Source organism: Phaseolus vulgaris, chromosome 1 (genome assembly GCF_000499845.2).
Source record: "Phaseolus vulgaris cultivar G19833 chromosome 1, P. vulgaris v2.0, whole genome shotgun sequence".
NCBI lineage: Eukaryota > Viridiplantae > Streptophyta > Magnoliopsida > Fabales > Fabaceae > Phaseolus > Phaseolus vulgaris.
Window position 1 is genome coordinate 325,810 of NC_023759.2, and position 21,476 is coordinate 347,285.

General features: G+C 34.6%; 1 protein-coding gene and 1 non-coding gene across 2 annotated transcripts; one reads left to right on the top strand and one right to left on the bottom strand.

Annotated features, from left to right (window-relative positions):
* Positions 1-16,109: 16,109 nt before the first annotated feature.
* Positions 16,110-16,193, bottom strand: TRNAL-CAA (transfer RNA leucine (anticodon CAA)). Its single transcript has one exon. It is a non-coding gene; the product is annotated as a tRNA-Leu (tRNA).
* A 2,264-nt stretch (positions 16,194-18,457) lies between these two features.
* Positions 18,458-20,971, top strand: LOC137816320 (thaumatin-like protein 1). Its single transcript, XM_068619415.1, has 3 exons — positions 18,458-18,624; positions 18,707-19,385; positions 20,150-20,971. Exons 1-3 carry the CDS (start codon positions 18,573-18,575, stop codon positions 20,346-20,348), a joined length of 930 nt encoding a protein of 309 aa, XP_068475516.1. The 5' UTR covers positions 18,458-18,572; the 3' UTR covers positions 20,349-20,971.
* The last annotated feature ends 505 nt before the right edge of the window (positions 20,972-21,476 follow it).

Sequence of the window (21,476 nt, forward strand, 5' to 3'; positions counted from 1 at the left end):
ATGAATGATATTTTTGTTAGATTCATATGTTATATTTTAATCAAATAATTAATTTATAAATGACCAAATTTTCAATTTATTGATAAGGATCGATGTCTAAGAGATGCATATCTTGACTATATTGAAAATATAATAATCTATTATCGAGATTCATGAAAAACTTACAAATGACCTCCAAAATATAACTAATTGATTTTATTCTTCTAGAGTTTAGGGTTGAAATTTTTCTATATGACATGAATTGTCTATTAAAACAAATGTCATTAATAAAAAAAAATGATATTTTTTGTGTGGAGGAAACTAGGAAATTAAGGATATAAAAAATTTCTCATTGGAATGGGAAGAAATCACTTCCTTATACTCAACTGTTTGCTCAGAACAATTTTATTGTGTGAAGGGGAGAAAAAGCTTCAAATAAGAATATTTGGTACAAAAAGTTTTGTTTTTGGGAGAGGATGAAATTATTATTTCATTAGTTTTAATTAAGACTTAAAATTTGAATATTTGATGTGATATCTCATCACAAATCACACGTGACATAGACATAAGATTTATTTGAAAGACGTTTTGTCTTTATTTCTTTTTCAAGACAATTAAGTTTTGAATTTAGATTTCCATTTTGACACAGCAATAGTTATTGTATAATAGTAACGAATTTTGATTTTGAGACACTCTTCCTTAATTTGTGTGTTGAAGTGATACAATGGGAAACAAATATCTAAGTATAATTGATGGTGTTAGTTTTATGGATAAGATGATCCCTTGACTTTTGGCATGCTCAATTATGAAGAGTAGTTGAAGTTTTGATATCACTACCCTTAGCCTTTTTGCGTGATTCATAACACTAGATTTTAATTTTTTAATAACAAAGTTATTGGGCTGGGCCCATTCGAGTCCCTTTCCTCTTGTTTCATCATGGGCCTAGGTAGTGGGGAATGATGATCTGTATAAAACTACAATTATGTTCAGTGAGAAAAATGCTGTTTTAATAGAAAAATAAAAGGTTATGTATTGATAGGATAAACATTCTTATTCAATTGTAGATCATACCATATGATATGTTTTTTTTTATATAATAATTCTATATAAAAAGTCATACTTGGATCATAGGGTTCAAATCAAACAGCCACCTTTAAGTTTTAACCATGTGACTAAAATTACTAAATCCTTTGGCCATATACAAATTTATATATACTAACCATATCTAAAATATAAATATTTATTGTAATAAATATATTCATTATAAGTTAATGTATAAAAACTGTCAATATTTATTATAATTCATCTTATAACTTGATACTAACTATCTGCTTTACTTATATATTAGTTTTAACTGACAAGTATTTAGAGAAATATGATATAGGTAAGAAAACGTGGTCTAATTTACGATAAAATAACCATTTTATTAAACTCATATTTAAGCTCAAAAGTCTATACATACTTTCATTATATCAGAAAGTACATTTAGTCTCTTAAATTTGTTTATTCACTTATTATTTTAGTATTGAAAAAATCTTCTGCAGGTGACCCATTACTTAGTATAATAACTCGAAAAATTGGCAGTACTTATACAAACACATCAAAAGAAAAATAATTCACTCTCATTAAGAACAATATATTTTTTAAGAACTCTAAAATGAATTTAATAAATATAATAGTTTATAAGTCTATTTTAAAATTTGTACTTAATTGATGTAAAAGTTTTATCTAGAGGGCATCGAACAATGAACATGGACTTGCATGTTATGTTGCACCGAATTTTAAATAGGAAAAAGCTTTGACACGTGAATTTGGAGTGATTGCGTGAAAGTAGAAGTGACTGATTTTTTATTCCTTCATGAACTTTGATTAATTGCATGAATCTTTATTCTTTACGACACCCATCTATTTGTGAAGACCATTTTACAATTTTCAAACTTATGAACCTAACTCATGTGTGCATAATATGGTGCCATGTTCACACTTCTCAAATCACATTCATAATTATTACAAATGTCTAACTAATTGTATTCAAATAAGTATAAAAATAGGAAGATTCGTGTTCAAAAGGTTTAGTTGCAATGTTCTCTCTATCATTTTCTAATCGTGTTCAAAAAGGTTTAATCGTATATTAGTAAGATGTAGTGTGATAGTTGAAACCAGTCTTAGATTAAATCTCAGTAATATTTTTTATAAGTTATTAGTCGACTTATAAAGATAAAATATGACAATTAAATGTATTTAATAGGCTTGATAATATTTATAATTATTTAATATAAATTAAGATTTAAAGATGTGTAGTCAATAATTAATATAATGAATAGACACTCAATAACATCTCATATAAACGATAACAAAAAAAGAAAAATAAACAATTACAAAATTAAAAATAATAATAAGAAAAGAAAAATTAGAGAGAGTAATTGCTCTAATTATTTGTACTTACCAAGAAGAAAATGGCGGATTCTCCCTACAGCTGCAAAGCCCAACACCTCCATAGAAAAAATAAAAGTTATTTTTGTTTATATTTAAAAAAATAAATTAAAACCTTAATCATCTTTATTATTCTCTCTCAAAACCAGCACACCTCCTTATCTATTTTTTTTTCTCTTGTGACAACACTTCCATTTTTTCAATAGGAGTGAATTTGAGAGAGTATTTGAGGACAATCAAGGATAAGTATTGAAGAGAGCATTTTACACGAGAGTAGGTAAGTTAAGTTTTTGTTTTTAATCATTTTGCACCACCATTTTTTTACCTTTTGTAAAAAAAAATTATATGTTGTGTTGAAGTCGAATTGTATAAATCGGAAATATAATGTTGTTGAGAAATATACTCGTTTACATAATCTGGTATGCATTTTTTCTAAACAAATTGGATTGTACATCTTATTTTTTGAAACTCATACTGGATTGGTCAATTCGATATACAAAATCAAATTCAGTATTGTATATAAAATACCGAATAGATCAATTCAATATACGTTTTAAAAAATAAGATGTATCAACATTTTCGATCTAGTATTCAATAACAAAACAAAAATAAAAAAGCAAACGAACCATTAACTCACATCCACATCCATCAAGAACCACCCAAAAACACCACTGAATCGAAAACTTAAAAAAAAAACAATTCCCCCTTAAAAAAAAAACAATTCCCCCACTTAGACAAAACCCTAAAATATACATTCGACATTTTAAAATGACATTTCAAGATTTTATGCAGGTAGAATTTGCCAAGAAAAGTGACAATGAATTTTTGAAATTGTAATGTGCAAGACCCATTAATCATGACCAGTGATTTGATTCCAAGGCCCATAGAACATCCGAAATTGAATGACACTTGTGGCAACTACCAAATCCCTTTACACCCTTTCTCTCTCTTCTTATATTTGTTATTCTAATCTTAATTAGCAAATGTAAAATGATAGTTATGGAATACTGATAAAGAAATTAGAAATTCTTTATAACGGGTGTAGGAATAAATTTTAATAGTTTTCACCATCCTATTTATTACATCATTTTGTTTATTATTTAAGACAAAAGAGAATAAATAAGATAATTCTAATAATAATTGAGATAAAAAAAATAGAAATTACTGTGCAGGATGCTAGAAGGTTTTACCGTTTCAACAATGGAGATTATTGGTTATAGTTAGTGTCGATTTCCATTTCAGACTCTTCTTCATGTGATCATCTATACTTTAAAATAATATACAACAAATACCTTTTTCCAATAAAATTTAATAATGATCTTATATACTTAGCTTCATATTGAATGTTTGGTAAAAATTTCAGACCAAAAGATCCAAGAAATAAAACGTACTAAGTCTCAGAACGAGAGTGAAGAAAATCAGTTTTTCGAAAACAAAACGTCCTAGCTTTTTTTCCCTATATATTATTTTTGTGATTTCTTTATGGACGTGCCTCCTTAGCAGGATGCAAACAACATATGAAAGTACTTGTGTCAAGGTTTTCGGAATTTTTCAAGGCAGTATGGACCCAAAATAAAATATGCAGAAAGTATGGCGAAATTTCACAAATTTTGGTAGAGGATGCCTTGGTTTGCAAAAAATTTCTGAAAAATTCTCCCGAAATTACTTTATACTGAAATTTCACGTAAGAATCTCAACTGAATTTGGCACAAAACACAACGAATTTTAGGTCAAACAAATGAGTATTCACCTAGGAAAAAAATCAAACACTTTCACAAACAGACGAACCTTCCTTTCAGCCCAGTCAGTGAGTAATAAAAAAATCATGGCAAATCTTGTGGGACGAATTTGGGGCTCAAATCTTAGCCAAAACTCAACAGACACAGTATCGAACGTCTGGTACAAATTTCAGACCAAAATACACAAGGAGTAAGACGTTGTAAGTCCCAGACCGAGCGTGAACAAAACTGGTTTTCCGAAAACAAAACGTCCTAGCTTTTCTTCCCCGTATCTTCTTTTTGTGATTTGTTTAGGGATGTGCCTCCTTACCTGGGTGAAAACAACATATGAAAGTACTTGTGTGATTATTTTCAGCCCAATACGGACTCTAAATAAAACTGCAGAATGTAGGGCAAAATTTCAAAAGTTTTGGTAGCGGGATAGCCTTGGTTTGCACAAAATTTGTAAAAAATTCTACCAAAATAGTTTTTTTCCTGAAATTCCACGTTAGAATATCCACTGAATTTGGGACAAAACGCGACAAATTTCAGGTCAAACGAATGAGTATTCACCCACGAAAAAAATCAAACAGGTTTGCACACAAACAAACCTTACTTTCAGCACTGGCAGTGATGAATAAAAAATTTATTGCCAATCTTGCAAGATGAATCTGGGGCTCAAATATCAGCAAAAACTCAACAGACACACTGACGAACGTCTGGTAAAATTTTCAGACCAAAATACCCAAGGAGTAAGGCGTAGTGAGTGCCAAACCGAGAGTGAAAAAAACTGGTTTTCCGAAAACAAAACGTCCTGGCTTTTCATCTCCGTATCTTCCTTTTGTGATTTCTTTACGGACGTGCCTCCTTACCTGGGTGCAAACAACATATGAAAGTACTTGTGCGAATTTTTTCAGCGCCATACGGACCCAGAATAAAATTGCAGAAAGTAGGGCGAAATTTCACAAGTTTTGGTAGAGGATAGCCTTGTTTTGCACAAAATTTTTGAAAAATTCTCCGGAAATAGTTTTTTCCTGAAAGTCCACGTAAGAATCTCCACTGAATTTGGGACAAAACGCCACAAATTTCAGGTCAAACGGATGAGTATTCACCCACGAAAAAAATCAAACAGTTTCGCACACAAACGAACCTTCCTTTCAGCCCTGGCAGTGATGAATAAAAAATTTATTTCCAATCCCGTGGGACGAATCTGGGGCTCAAATCTCAGCCAAAACTCAACAGACACACTGACGAACGTCTGGTAAAAATTTCATACCAAAATACCCAAGGAGTAAGGCGTAGTGAGTCCCAGACCGAGAGTGAACAAAACTGGTTTTTCGAAAACAAAACGTCCTGGCTTTTCTTCCCCGTATCTTCCTTTTGTGGTTTCTTTACGGACGTGCCTCCTTACCTGGGTGCAAACAACATATGAAAGTACTTGTGCGAATTTTTTCAGCGCAATACGGACCCAGAATAAAATTTTCAGAAAGTAGGGCGAAATTTCACAAGTTTTGGTAGAGCATAGTCTTGCACTGCACAAAATATCTGAAAAATTCGCCGAAAATAGTTCTTTCCTGAAATTCCACGAAAGAATCTCCACTGAATTTGGGAAAAAACGCCACAATATTTCAGGTCAAACGGATGAGTATTCACCCACGAAAAAAATCAAACAGTTTCGCACACAGACGAACCTTCCTTTCAGCCCTGGCAGTGATGAATAAAAAATTTATTGCCGATCCATTGGGACGAATCTGGGGCTCAAATCTCAGCCAAAACTCAACAGACACACTGACGAACGTCTGGTAAAAATTTCAGACCAAAATACCCAAGGAGTAAGGCGTAGTGAGTCCCAAACCGAGAGTGAACAAAACTGGTTTTCCGAAAACAAAACGTCCTGGCTTTTCTTCCCCGTATATTCCTTTTGTGATTTCTTTACGGACGTGCCTCCTTACTTGGGTGCCAAAAACTAAAGAAAGTAATTGTGCGATTTTTTTCAGCGCAATACGGACCCAGAATAAAATTTTCAGAAAGTAGGGCGAAATTTCACAAGTTTTGATAGAGGATAGTCTTGGATTACACAAAATTTCTGAAAAATTCTCCGGAAATAGTTCTTTCCTGAAATTCCACGTAAGAATCTCCACTGAATTTGGGACAAAACGCCACAAATTTAAGGTCAAACGGATGAGTATTCACCCACGAAAAAAATCAAACAGTTTCGCACACAGACGAACCTTCCTTTCAGCCCTGGCAGTGATGAATAAAAAATTTATTGCCGATCCATTGGGACGAATCTGGGGCTCAAATCACAGCCAAAACTCAACAGACACACTGACGAGCGTCTGGTAAAAATTTCAGACCAAAATACCCAAGGAGTAAGGCGTAGTGAGTCCCAGACCAAGAGTGAACAAAACTGGTTTTACGAAAACAAAACGTCCTGGCTTTTCTTCCCCGTATCTTCCTTTTGTGATTTCTTTACGGACGTGCCTCCTTACCTGGGTGCAAACAACATATGAAAGTACTTGTGTGAATTTTTTCAGCGCAATACGGACCCAGAATAAAATTGCAGAAAGTAGGGCGAAATTTCACAAATTTTGGTAAAGGATAGCCTTGGTTTGCACAAAATTTCTGAAAAATTCTCCGAAAATAGTTCTTTCTTGAAATTCCACGTAAGAATCTCCATTGAATTTGGGACAAAACGCCACAAATTTCAGGTCAAACGGATGAGTATTCACCCACGAAAAAAATCAAACAGTTTCGCACACAGACGAGCTTTCCTTTCAGCCCTGGCAGTGATGAATAAAAAATTTATTGCCGATCCCGTGGGACGAATCTGGGGCTCAAATCTCAGCCAAAACACAACAGACACACTGACGAACGACTGGTAAAAATTTCAGACCTAAATACCCAAGGAGTAAGGCGTAGTGAGTCCCAGACCGAGAGTGAACGAAACTGGTTTTTCGAAAACAAAACGTCCTGGAATTTCTTCCCCGTATCTTCCTTTTGTGGTTTCTTTACGGACGTGCCTCCTTACCTGGGTGCAAACAACATATGAAAGTACTTGTGCGAATTTTTTCAGCGCAATACGGACCCAGATTAAAATTTTCAGAAAGTAGGGCGAAATTTCACAAGTCTTGGTAGAGGATAGTCTTGGATTGCACAAAATTTCTGAAAAATTCTCTGGAAATAGTTTTTTCCTGAAATTCCACGTAAGAATCTCCATTGAATTTGGGACAAAACGCCACAAATTTCAGGTCAAACGGATGAGTATTCACCCACGAAAAAAATCAAACAGTTTCGCACACAGACGAACCTTCCTTTCAGCATTGGCAGTGATGAATAAAAAATTTATTGCTGATCCATTGGGACAAATCTGGGGCTCAAATCTTAGCCAAGACTCAACACACACTGACGAACGTCTGGTAAAAATTTCAGACCAAAATACCCAAGGAGTAAGGCGTAGTGAGTCCCAGACCGAGAGTGAACAAAATTGGTTTTCCGAAAACAAAACGTCCTGGCTTTTCTTCCCCGTATCTTCCTTTTGTGATTTCTTTACGGACGTGCCTCCTTACCTGAGTGCAAACAACATATGAAAGTACTTGTGCGAATTTTTTCAGCGCAATACGGACCCAGAATAAAAGTGCAGAAAGTAGGGCGAAATTTCACAAGTTTTGGTAGAGGATAGTCTTGGTTTGCACAAAATTTCTGAAAAATTCTCCGGAAATAGTTCTTTCCTGAAATTCCACGTAAGAATCTCCACTGAATTTGGGACAAAACGCCACAAATTTCAGGTCAAACGGATGAGTATTCACCCACGAAAAAAATCAAACAGTTTCGCACACAGACGAACCTTCCTTTTATGCCCTGGTAGTGATGAATAAAAAATTTATTGTCGATCCCGTGGGAGGAATCTCGGGCTCAAATCTCAGCCAAAACTCAACAGACACACTGACGAACGTCTGGTAAAAATTTCAGACCAAAATACCCAAGGAGTAAGGCGTAGTGAGTCCCAGACCGAGAGTGAACAAAACTGGTTTTTCGAAAAAGAAACGTCCTGGTTTTTCTTCCCCGTATCTTCCTTTTGTGGTTTCTCTACGGACGTGCCTCCTTACCTGGGTGCAAACAACATATGAAAGTACTTGTGCGAATTTTTGCAGTGCAATACGGACCCAGAATAAAATTGCAGAAAGTAGGGCGAAATTTCACAAGTTTTGGTAGAGGATAGTCTAGGTTTTTCACAAAATTTGTGAAAAATTGTTCGGAAATAGTTCTTTCCTGAAATTCCACGTATGAATCTCCACTGAATTTGGGAAAAAACGCCACAAATATAAGGTCAAACGGACGAGTATTCACCCACGAAAAAAATCAAACATTTTCGCACACAGACGAACCTTCCTTTCAGCCGTGGCACTGATGAATAAAAAATTTATTGCCGATCCATAGGGACGAATCTGGGGCTCAAATATCAGTCAAAACTCAACAGACACACTGACGAACGTCTGGTAAATTTTCAGACCAAAATACCCAAGGAGTAAGGCGTAGTGAGTGCCAAACCGAGAGTGAAAAAAACTGGTTTTCCGAAAACAAAACGTCTTGGCTTTTCATCTCCGTATCTTCCTTTTGTGATTTCTTTACGGACGTGCCTCCTTACCTGGGTGCAAACAACATATGAAAGTACTTGTGCGAATTTTTTCAGCGCCATACGGACCCAGAATAAAATTGCAGAAAGTAGGGCGAAATTTCACAAGTTTTGGTAGAGGATAGCCTTGTTATGCACAAAATTTTTGAAAAATTCTCCGGAAATAGTTCTTTCCTGAAATTCCACGTAAGAATCTCCACTGAATTTGGGACAAAACGCCACAAATTTAAGGTCAAACGGACGAGTATTCACCCACGAAAAAAATCAAACAGTTTCGCACACAGACGAACCTTCCTTTCAGCCATGGCAGTGATGAATAAAAAATATATTGCCGATCCTGTGGGACGAATTTGGGGCTCAAATCTCAGCCAAAACTCAACAGACACACTGACGAGCGTCTGGTAAAAATTTCAGACCAAAATACCCAAGGAGTAAGGCGTAGTGAGTCCCGGACCGAGAGTGAACAAAACTGGTTTTCCGAAAACAAAACGTCCTGGCTTTTCTTCCCCGTATCTTCCTTTTGTGATTTCTTTACGGACGTGCCTCCTTACCTGGGTGCAAACAACATATGAAAGTACTTGTGCGAGTTTTTTCAGCGCAATACGGACCAATAATAAAATTGCAGAAAGTAGGGCGAAATTTCACAAGTTTTGGTAGATGATAGCCTTGGTTTGCACAAAATTTCTGAAAAATTCTCCGGAAATAGTTTTTTCCTGAAATTCCACGTAAGAATCTCCACTGAATTTGGGACAAAACGCCACAAATTTCAGGTCAAACGGACGAGTATTCACCCACGAAAAAAATCAAACAGTTTCGCACACAGACGAACCTTCCTTTCAGCCCTGGCAGTGATGAATAAAAAATATATTGCCGATCCCGTGGGACGAATCTGGGGCTCAAATCTCAGCCAAAACTCAACAGACACACTGACGAGCGTCTGGTAAAAATTTCAGACCAAAATACCCAAGGAGTAAGGCGTAGTGAGTCCCGGACCGAGAGTGAACAAAACTGGTTTTCCGAAAACAAAACGTCCTGGCTTTTCTTCCCCGTATCTTCCTTTTGTGATTTCTTTACGGACGTGCCTCCTTACATGGGTGCAAACAACATATGAAAGTACTTGTGCGAATTTTTTCAGCGCAATACGGACCCAGAATAAAATTGCAGAAAGTAGGGCGAAATTTCACAAGTTTTGGTAGAGGATAGCCTTGGTTTGCACAAAATTTCTGAAAAATTCTCCGGAAATAGTTTTTTCCTGAAATTCCACATAAGAATCTCCACTGAATTTGGGACAAAACGCCACAAATTTCATATCAAACGGATGAGTATTCACCCACGAAAAAAATCAAACAGTTTCGCACACAGAAGAACCTTCCTTTCAGCCCAGGCAGTGATGAATAAAAAATTTATTGGCGATTCCGTGGGACGAATCTGGGGTTCAAATCTCAGCCAAAACTCAACAGACACACTGACGAACATCTGGTAAAAATTTCAGACCAAAATACCAAAGGAGTAAGGCGTAGTGAGTCCCGGACCGAGAGTGAACAAAACTGGTTTTCCGAAAACAAAACGTCCTGGTTTTTCTTCCCCGTATCTTCCTTTTGTGATTTCTTTACGGACGTGCCTCCTTACCTGGGTGCAAACAACATATGAAAGTACTTGTGCGAATTTTTTCAGCAAAATACAGATCCAGAATAAAATTGCAGAAAGTAGGGCGAAATTTCACAAATTTGGTAGAGGATAGCCTTGGTTTGCACAAAATTTCTGAAAAATTCTTCGGAAATGTTTTTTTCCTCAAATTCCACGTAAGAATCTCCACTGAATTTGGGACAAAACGCCACAAATTTCAGGTCAAACGGACGAATATTCACCCACGAAAAAAATCAAACAGTTTCGCACACAGACGAACCTTCCTTTCAGCCATGGCAGTGATGAATAAAAAATATATTGCCGATCCTGTGGGACGAATTTGGGGCTCAAATCTCAGCCAAAACTCAACAGACACACTGACGAGCGTCTGGTAAAAATTTCAGACCAAAATACCCAAGGAGTAAGGCGTAGTGAGTCCCGGACCGAGAGTGAACAAAACTGGTTTTCCGAAAACAAAACGTCCTGGCTTTTCTTCCCCGTATCTTCCTTTTTGTGATTTCTTTACGGACGTGCCTCCTTACCTGGGTGCAAACAACATATGAAAGTACTTGTGCGAGTTTTTTCAGCGCAATACGGACCCATAATAAAATTGCAGAAAGTAGGGCGAAATTTCACAAGTTTTGGTAGATGATATAGCCTTGGTTTGCACAAAATTTCTGAAAAATTCTCCGGAAATAGTTTTTTCCTGAAATTCCACATAAGAATCTCCACTGAATTTGGGACAAAACGCCACAAATTTCATATCAAACGGATGAGTATTCACCCACGAAAAAAATCAAACAGTTTCGCACACAGAAGAACCTTCCTTTCAGCCCAGGCAGTGATGAATAAAAAATTTATTGGCGATTCCGTGGGACGAATCTGGAGCTCAAATCTCAGCCAAAACTCTACAGACACACTGACGAACGTCTGGTAAAAATTTCATACCAAAATACCCAAGGAGTAAGGCGTAGCGAGTCCCAGACCGAGAGTGAACAAAACTGGTTTTCCGAAAACAAAACGTCCTGGCTTTTCTTCCCCGTATCTTCCTTTTGTGATTTCTTTACGGACGTGCCTCCTTACCCTGGTGCAAACAACATATGAAAGTACTTGTGCGAATTTTTTCAGCGCAATACGGACCCAGAATAAAATTGCAGAAAGTAGGGTGAATTTCACAAGTTTTGGTAGAGGATATAGCCTTGGTTTGCACAAAATTTCTGAAAAATTCTCCGGAAATATTTTTTTCCTGAAATTCCACGTAAGAATCTCCATTGAATTTGGGACAAAACGCCACAAATATCAGGTCAAACGGACGAGTATTCACCCACGAAAAAAATCAAATAGTTTCGCACACAGACGAACCTTCCTTTCAGCCTTGGCAGTGATGAATAAAAAATTTATTGTAGATCCCGTGGGACGAATCTGGGGCTCAAATCTCAGCCAAAACTCAACAGACACACTGACGAACGTCTGGTAAAAATTTCATACCAAAATACCCAAGGAGTAAGGCGTAGTGAGTCCCGGACCGAGAGTGAACAAAACTGGTTTTCCGAAAATAAAACGTCCTGGCTTTTCTTCCCCGTATCTTGCTTTTGTGATTTCTTTACGGACGTGCCTCCTTACCTGGGTGCAAACAACATATGAAAGTACTTGTGCGAATTTTTTCAGCGCAATACGGACCCAGAATAAAATTGCAGAAAGTAGGGCGAAATTTCACAAGTTTTGGTAGAGGATCTCCGGAAATAGTTTTTTCCTGAAATTCCACATAAGAATCTCCACTGAATTTGGGACAAAACGCCACAAATTTCAGATCAAACGGATGAGTATTCACCCACGAAAAAAATCAAACAGTTTCGCACACAGAAGAACCTTCCTTTCAGCCCAGGCAGTGATGAATAAAAAATTTATTGTCGATTCCGTGGGACGAATCTGGGGCTCAAATCTCAGCCAAAACTCAACAGACACACTGACGAACGTCTGGTAAAAATTTCAGACCAAAATACCAAAGGAGTAAGGCGTAGTGAGTCCCGGACCGAGAGTGAACAAAACTGGTTTTTCGAAAACAAAACGTCCTGGTTTTTCTTCCCCGTATCTTCCTTTTGTGATTTCTTTACGGACGTGCCTCCTTACCTGGGTGCAAACAACATATGAAAGTACTTGTGCGAATTTTTTCAGCAAAATACAGATTCAGAATAAAATTGCAGAAAGTAGGGCGAAATTTCACAAATTTGGCAGAGGATAGCCTTGGTTTGCACAAAATTTCTGAAAAATTCTCCGGAAATTTTTTTTTCCTTAAATTCCACGTAAGAATCTCCACTGAATTTGGGACGAAACGCCACAAATTTCAGGTCAAACGGACGAGTATTCACCCACGAAAAAAATCAAACAGTTTCGCACAAAGACGAACCTTCCTTTCAGCCCTGGCAGTGATGAATAAAAAATTTATTGTCGATCCCGTGGGACGAATCTGGGGCTCAAATCTCAATCAAAACTCAACAGACACACTGACGAACGTCTGGTAAAAATTTCAGACCTAAATACCCAAGGAGTAAGGCGTAGTGAGTCTGAGACCGAGAGTGAACAAAACTGGTTTTCCGAAAACAAAATGTCCTGGCTTTTCTTCCCCGTATCTTGCTTTTGTGATTTCTTTACAGACGTGCCTCCTTACCTGGGTGCAAACAACATATGAAAGTACTTGTGCGAATATTTTCAGCGCAATACGGACCCAGAATAAAATTGCAGAAAGTAGGGCGAAATTTCACAAGTTTTGGTAGAGGATAGCCTTGGTTTGCACAAAATTTCTGAAAAATTCTCCGGAAATAGTTTTTTCCAGAAATTCCACGTAAAGATCTCCACTGAATTTGGGACAAAACGCCACAAATTTCAGGTCAAACGGACGAGTATTCACCCACGAAAAAAATCAAACAGTTTCGCACACAGACGAACCTTCCTTTCAGCCCTGGCAGTGATGAATCAAAAATTTATTGCCGATCTCGTGGGACGAATCTGGGGCTCAAATCTCAGCCAAAACTCAACAGACACACTGACGAACGTCTGGTAAAAATTTCAGACCAAAATACCAAAGGAGTAAGGCGTAGTGAGTCCCGGACCGAGAGTAAACAAAACTGGTTTTCCGAAAACAAAACGTCCTGGCTTTTCTTCCCCGTATCTCCCTTTTGTGATTTCTTTACGGACGTGCCTCCTTACCTGGGTGCAAACAACATATGAAAGTACTTGTGCGAATTTTTTCAGCGCAATACGGACCCAGAATAAAATGGCAGAAAGTAGGGCGAAATTTCACAGTTTTGGTAGAGGATAGCCTTGGTTTGCACAAAATTTCTGAAAAATTCTCCGGAAATAGTTTTTTCCTGAAATTCCACGTAAGAATCTCCACTGAATTTGGGACAAAACGCCACAAATTTCAGGTCAAACGGATGAGTATTCACCCACGAAAAAAATCAAACAGTTTCGCACACAGACGAACCTTCCTTTCAGCCCTGGCAGTGATGAATAAAAAATTTATTGCCGATCCCGTGGGACGAATCTGGGGCTCAAATCTCAGCCAAAACTCAACAGACACACTGACGAACGTCTAGTAAAAATTTCAGACCAAAATACCAAAGGAGTAAGGCGTAGCGAGTCCCAGACCGAGAGTGAACAAAACTGGTTTTCCGAAAACAAAACGTCCTGGCTTTTCTTCCCCGTATCTTCCTTTTGTGATTTCTTTACGGACGTGCCTCCTTACCTGGGTGCAAACAACATATGAAAGTACTTGTGCGAATTTTTTCAGCGCAATACGGACCCAGAATAAAATTGCAGAAAGTAGGGTGAATTTTGACACAAGTTTTGGTAGATGATAGCCTTGGTTTGCACAAAATTTCTCAAAAATTATCTGGAAATAGTTTTTTCCTGAAATTCCATGTAAAAATCTCCACTGAATTTGGGACAAAACGCCACAAATTTCAGGTCAAACGAATCAGTATTCACCCACGAAAAAAATCAAACAGTTTCGCACACAGACGAACCTTCCTTTCAGCCCTGCCAGTGATGAATAAAAAATTTATTGTCAATCTTGTGGGACGAATTTGGGGCTCAAATCTCAGCCAAAACTCAACAGACACACTGACGAACGTCTGGTAAAAGCTTCATACCAAAAGACCCAAGGAATAAGGAGTAGTAAATCCTAGACCGAGAGTGAAGAAAACTGGTTTTCCAAAAACAAAACTTCCTGGTTTTTCTTCTCTATATCTCCTTTTTGTGATTTGTTTATGGATGTGCCTCCTTAGCAGGGTGCAAACAACAGATGAAAGTACTTATGTGTATGTTTTTGGAATTTTTGAACGCAGTATGGACCCATTATAAAAATTGTTGAAAGTAGGGCAAAATTTCACAAATTTTGGTAGCCTTGGTTTGCACAAAATTTCTGAAAAATTCTCCCGAAATAACTTTTTGCTGAATTTACATGTAAGAATCTCGACTGAATTTGTGACAAAAGGCAACAAATTTAAGGTCAAACAAATGAGTATTCAACTAGAAAAAAAATTCAAACAGTTTGACACAAAGATGAACCTTCCTTTCAGTCCTAACAGTTATGAATAAAAGATTTATTACAACTCTTGTAGAACTAATTTAGAGCTCAAATTTCAGGCATGACTGAATACACACAATGATATGATTAAAGAATTGTCAAGTGTCATCACCAAAGATTATTAATTTTAAATAATTAAGAACATTAAATGTCATATTTTATCTATGCTTTTGATATATATTACGAAATTGTATATTTTTTTATCAGAGAAAAATAAAACAGAATTTGAACGTAACATATTAAACGATAAAAGAAATTTAATTGAAGCAAATTATAAAAGTTAAATTTTTAAAAAACTATTTGAATTGTTTTCTTAAAAGAAAAGCTTGAGTGTAACACCTTAAATAACTACAGTAGTTTTGTATAGGAAAACTGGAAAAAAATGTAAATTTTAGAACCAAAGTTGTGATTTAAATTTATGAGTTTAGAAATTTAAAACGCACAAATCCTGTCCTTAATGTTAACATTTTTGTAAAAATAGTTTACTTCAATCCTCTTCAAAGTAGGTATTATTTAAACTAAAATAAATTAAATAGCTATTGATTCATCCTTAATTTAATTAAAATAAACACTAATATTAGGATCTTCAGATTTATAAAAAATACTGATTTATTTCAGTTGAACGGGTGCATTAATATTTGTTATATATACACACACATATGTATGAGACAAACACTATATATAATTTTAAAAATATGTATTTAAAATCAAATTTTTAATAAATTATCATAAAGTTCTGATTTTATTGCTTCATTTTTGCTATTATTTTATTATTTAATAAATATCTTATTTATATTAGTTTTCTTTTAATTCCCGCATTTATAAGATTAATCTTATTATTATATTACTGATAAAAAAAAGTATTACTATAGTGCTGATAAAAATAATAAAAATTATAGTAACATCGTTCTGAATACTGTATAGTATTATCAAATATATATTACGGCATGTTTTTTCTACATAAGTTTATTACAAAATAATATCCTTTAATTTTAAGAAGTATTTTTAGTATGTGTATATGCAAAAAAATGTAGATAGTAATATATAGTTTTATTATATTACTTTTTTAAATATGAAGAAAATTGTAAAGTAAAAAAAAAAATTATTTCATAATAACTTAAATGAAAAATGTCAGAAGTGGGATTTGAACCCACGCCCTCAAACGAGGACCAGAACTTGAGTCTGGCGCCTTAGACCACTCGGCCATCCTGACTTATATGTTTCGAGAATGTATCATGGGTTTTATGATCAATAATAATATGATATCTTATTTATATCAATTTTTAATAAAATAAATAATTAATTTTACCCATATCTAAATTTCAATAGAACCAAGAAGTAGATTATAATCATTTCTATTAATTAAAATATAGATACGGTACTTTTTGTATTAATTTATGTCACAGGTATATAAATGAAACAAAATGTTACAATAGTACCATTATGAATACTATACACTTCACTATACCAAGTATATACTGTGAAAAATATTCTACTGGAAAGTAGATGCACATTGATAACAAAAGTTTTTTTTCTTTTTTATGTGTGTGTATATATAATATATAATACCACTTATAGTGTCAAATATTTTGATGTTCAAATAATAAAATTGCAAATCAATTATTATAAACTGTCACATTAAAAATCCGTTAATACCCTGAGTTTGACATACTTAAAAAAATGAAAAGTAATCTGAAAAATTATTCTTAAAAAATATAGTTATTGATCTATTTTTTACTTTGAGAATAAAAAAATAATACATGTAATTTTTTCGTGATGAAAGTCCTATTTCCATTTTCTAGCTTGTTTTTTAATGGGAGAAATGATTAGTTGGTTTTTGAGGACAGTGTAATAATAAAACATAAAAAAGAGAAGAGTTTTAAATAAATGAAGAATAAATATAAAAGTTACAAATTTATAAATAGAAAATTAAATTTTTATTTGTTATTTTATTAAAAGAATTAATTTAATCTCTTTTAAGTTTTGTCCAAAATTTTGAGAAAACTGCTTATTCTTTTCTAACATTTTTTAAAATCAAATAAATAATCTTCTATCCCTAATTTAATTTAGAAGAAGTACAACGATGGTATAAGTTATAGAAATTTTAAAGAAATACTACTTTATTTCACATTGGTGCATTAACTTTTGTTAAAAAAAAGATTCATATTCATTTTACAACTAAATTTAATAAATTATCATAGCTTTTGTTCAACTGTTTAGTTTAGTATCTTATTTATAATAGCTTTCTTAATCAATTAATGAATAAATTAATATTGTTGGACAAATTTTGAAATATTGATATTTTTTTTCATTTTTATTAACAAATGTATATATATATATATATATGCAATATTTTTTTTCATCATTATTCACTATGAGATGAATCTTAAACGTGATCTTAAGCCTAAGGATTGATTTAATTATCTTATTTTTAGTTGTTATTTAGCATGCATCAGTCTATAAAGGACAGCAAATAAAAAGAAAAATAAAGAAAAGAAAAGAAAAAAAGTATGCAAAAATCTTAGTTTCTTAAGTCCTGTTTTAGCAAAGTGCTTTGCGTGTTTTTATATTTTATTCAGAAAAAAAAACTCAATTTTATATATTCAATAATGTTAGTCCATAATTAAAAGCAATTCAACGCGTCATTACATATCATCAACACTAACAATACTTGACAATGGATTTTAATACAACATTTATTAATAAAAAGGTTAATTTTCTTTATAAAAGCTTACTATAATTTTTTTTAATTAAATAAATATAAATAATAATTAAAAAATAAAAAACAAAACATACATAGATAAAAAAAAAGTTAGTTTAAACCCAACTAAAGATAATAGTTTTCCATTTATGCAGTAATTGAGAATCCAATTCCATGGTAGAAAGTCATAGATTATTTAAAACAAAAAAACATTGGAAAAAAATGAAGAGGCAACAGGGTTAAAAAGGAGGAGATTCTTAGAATTATGTTAGGTAAAATTGTCACCAAACATAACAGTAAGATGCTTTCAAAGTAACTGAAACTGAAAGTTAGCACAGAAAAATGTTTATACAAAATACTCTAAAGAATTTTGATGCTATTATTTAAGTATAAATTATTATATATAATAAGTTTATTATTATTAATAATAATTACTTCAACAACACACTTGGAAAAAAAATCTGATGTGAGAGTTCCTTGGCTGAGAGAAAAATGAAAGACAGAAGAAAGAAAGAAGATAGAAGAAGAATCGAATCTCTTAGCCACTATAAAAAGTGAGAGTGACCTTAATTAATTAAGCAACTCCCTTTAATTAATTACATAATAATATACTTTGCCCCTTATATACGTTGGTTGATTAAATCCTATAAGAATCATAGCAACATGCAGTAAAAAACCAGATAAAAATATTATACCCTTTAGCTTAATCTTTTACTTAGGACTCAGCAACTTATAGTGGGTTTTACTCCACCTAATATTCTTTATGGATTAATCTATAGTATCTATATATCTATATCTATTCATCACAAAATCTAAGACTTTATTATCATATTCCATTGCTTCATTTCATGCAAGAACATTCTCTTCTTCCATTCATCAATCACATTGCGAATGGATTGCTTCTGCATACACATTGCTCTCATCTGGGTTTTCATTTTCAAAGGTAATTCATTATTTCATTCTTCATTGGTTAAATCTTTTGCATAACATAACTTGTTTCTAAAATTTGCATCATTGGATAATAGGTGCTTCAGGTGCAACATTTACTCTTATAAACAAATGTGATTACACAGTGTGGCCTGGGATTTTGGCCAATGCAGGGAGCTCCGGATTGGATTCAACCGGGTTTCAACTCCAACCGGGTGGGTCAAGGATCTTCCACGCGCCGCCGAATTGGTCGGGAAGATTCTGGGGAAGAACCGGGTGCAATTTTGACCCGAATACCCAACAGGGTAGTTGCACAACCGGAGACTGTGGCTCCAATCAGGTAGAATGCAACGGGGGCGGGGCAAGCCCACCCGCCACATTGGCGGAGTTCACGGTCGGGTCGGGTTCGGGCACGCAGGACTTTTACGATGTGAGTCTCGTTGACGGTTACAACTTGCCGTTAATTGTGGAGCCCAGTGGCGGATCAGGTACGTGCGGGTCTACCGGGTGCGCTGCGGACCTGAACCAACGGTGCCCCAACGAGTTACGCGTGGCGGATCGCGCCGCGTGTAGGAGCGCCTGCGAGGCGTTTCGGAGCCCCGAGTATTGCTGCAGCGGCGCGTACGGTTCACCCGCGACATGCAAGCCTTCGATTTATTCGCAGGTATTCAAATCCGCGTGTCCGAAATCGTATAGCTACGCATACGACGACGCTACGAGTACGTTTACGTGTACGGGAGCTGATTATACCATTACATTCTGCCCTTCAACCACAAGGTAAGGAGATTCTGCATCTAACTATTAATTTCATCAATTATTTTTTTATTTGTTTGTTTTCTTTTCAGTGCCATTTCTTTCTTTATGCTTTCAGTGTTAATGTTGCAATAATCATCATTATAATAATATGCCACCGTTTTATTAAAATTGGAGTGATATGGTAGTTACTAACTTTTTTGTTTTCTAGTTATAGTGACCTTTTAGTGTCGCACAAGTTAATGTCGAAACTATATTTGCTTGAGGAACACAAAAAGAAAAGAGAGTTGCTTGCAAAATAAGAGGCCAAGCAATTCGAATCTATTACAGCATATTTTCGTTGGATTGTTTCCTTATTCATAAATAATGTACCATTTTGTTCCAAATATTTTCAAAATCTAAAATCTAAAAATAAGAGTATGTTTTAAATAAGAGTTTTGACAACCTTAAACCTAAAACATTATTAAAAATAAGTGTACTTTCAATCGAATGTGTTATCTGTCATCTTTCTTATAAGTTCTCTCGTATATATATTATTTCTCTTTTCTGCTACTGTTACATCTAACCTTATTTTCTATCAACTTCATAGTAAATGTTTTTCTTTTATTTATATGTTGACTCTTCGAAATTCTCACAATTCCTTCTTAAAAATTCATTAAAATAATATCGCCATCAGATTCTTTAATATGGTTTATACCCATAATCCTATATTTCTTTTTGGTATAAATAATTGATGTAATTAATAAATTATTTTAGGAATAACAAAAGTGTTTTGTGTTTACGTGCAGCCAAAAATCTGCAAGGGATTCACCACCTCCTCCAACTGGAATTGGGTCAGAAACAGGGACAGGGGAGATGCCATTGATAGTTAACAGTCCATGGTTTCCCAACTTTTTCACTGGACTCTCATCCAACTCTCATTCGTGTCCCTTGCCATTCATTGTTACACTCACTGTGCTAATCTTCTTCTCTTTGCAATACTCATAGTGCAAAAAAGTGCTAGGTGACATTTTTTAGGGTAACTAAGTCTCATGGTAAATGGTACAAAACCTCTCAATGAATTCTCTTTCACAATCATTTTAACTGGAAAGCAATTGCAATCAGAATCATGTGCACCCCACCAGCAAAAGGGGGTTTTTCATACATGGATTGCCATTATTCAAATAGAAAGTGATGTAGCAGAATATGAAAAGTAGTGTTTTCTATGCTTTGCTTGACTTAGAATTTGAGTAACATGGTTGGTACTCTACTAACCAGTTAAAGGCAACTTTGAGGGTATTTTAAGCTTGGAACCGTGTCATTTGGGTTGGCAAAACAATGGGATATGCAATTATATTGTCTAGCAAAGAGACATAGCCACTTATTGCTGAACTAATGCTGATGCTAAACGCACTCGGTTCTGTTCAAAGGCACGTAGCTAGTTTGATTAAACAACTCAATGATGGTTTTTTAAGCAGTGGAGTTCTTTGAAACCTTGATGATGATGTAATGGCTTATTCAAGTGTTGTACATTTCAAGATTTAGTCCCATTGAGATTTACTTACTGTGCTCTCTTTTACAATGTCCCTATCAGCACAATTTTAAAATAATTATGCATAAAATTTCATCCCTAACTATCATATATTTGTGTCGATTAAACAAGAGAAACGTCAGTTAGGATTATACGTATTTATTTGACGAAATGCAACGGTTAATGCTTATTTAGTTCATTAAATCATTAGAAGTTTTGAGGCTTATAAAAGATTAGATGGTAACGTCTTAATGTAGTTGATCCTTTTCCATTTATTAGTTAGTGCACAATATTTTACTTTGAATGAATATTTGCTGAAGAAAAAGTGAATAGAAAATTGGAGAGAATATATAAGGAAAGGCTGACTGATATTTATTTGCTAACATTTGGGGGTGTTATGGAAGGTGGGAGAAGAAATTTGGGGACCGCAATTTACTTTAAATTTCTATTACTTATTATTTTTAATATGGTAGTTCAATATATGGAAACATTTTGGAATTAGACATTTATTACATTAGGAACGTTTAATTCCTTTTGGGCCAAAGTTCTTGGGTAAACGTAAACTTTTATGGAGGTGGGCAATCTTGTAGGACTGTTTCTTCCTG

Excerpts from the sequence above, each read along its gene's own strand:
- LOC137816320 (XM_068619415.1), top strand. The coding sequence starts at position 18,573 with ATGGATTGCTTCTGCATACACATTGCTCTCATCTGGGTTTTCATTTTC. Across the intron at positions 18,625-18,706 it reads CTGGGTTTTCATTTTCAAAG|GTGCTTCAGGTGCAACATTT; the intron begins GTAATTCATTAT and ends ATTGGATAATAG. Across the intron at positions 19,386-20,149 it reads TTCTGCCCTTCAACCACAAG|CCAAAAATCTGCAAGGGATT; the intron begins GTAAGGAGATTC and ends GTTTACGTGCAG.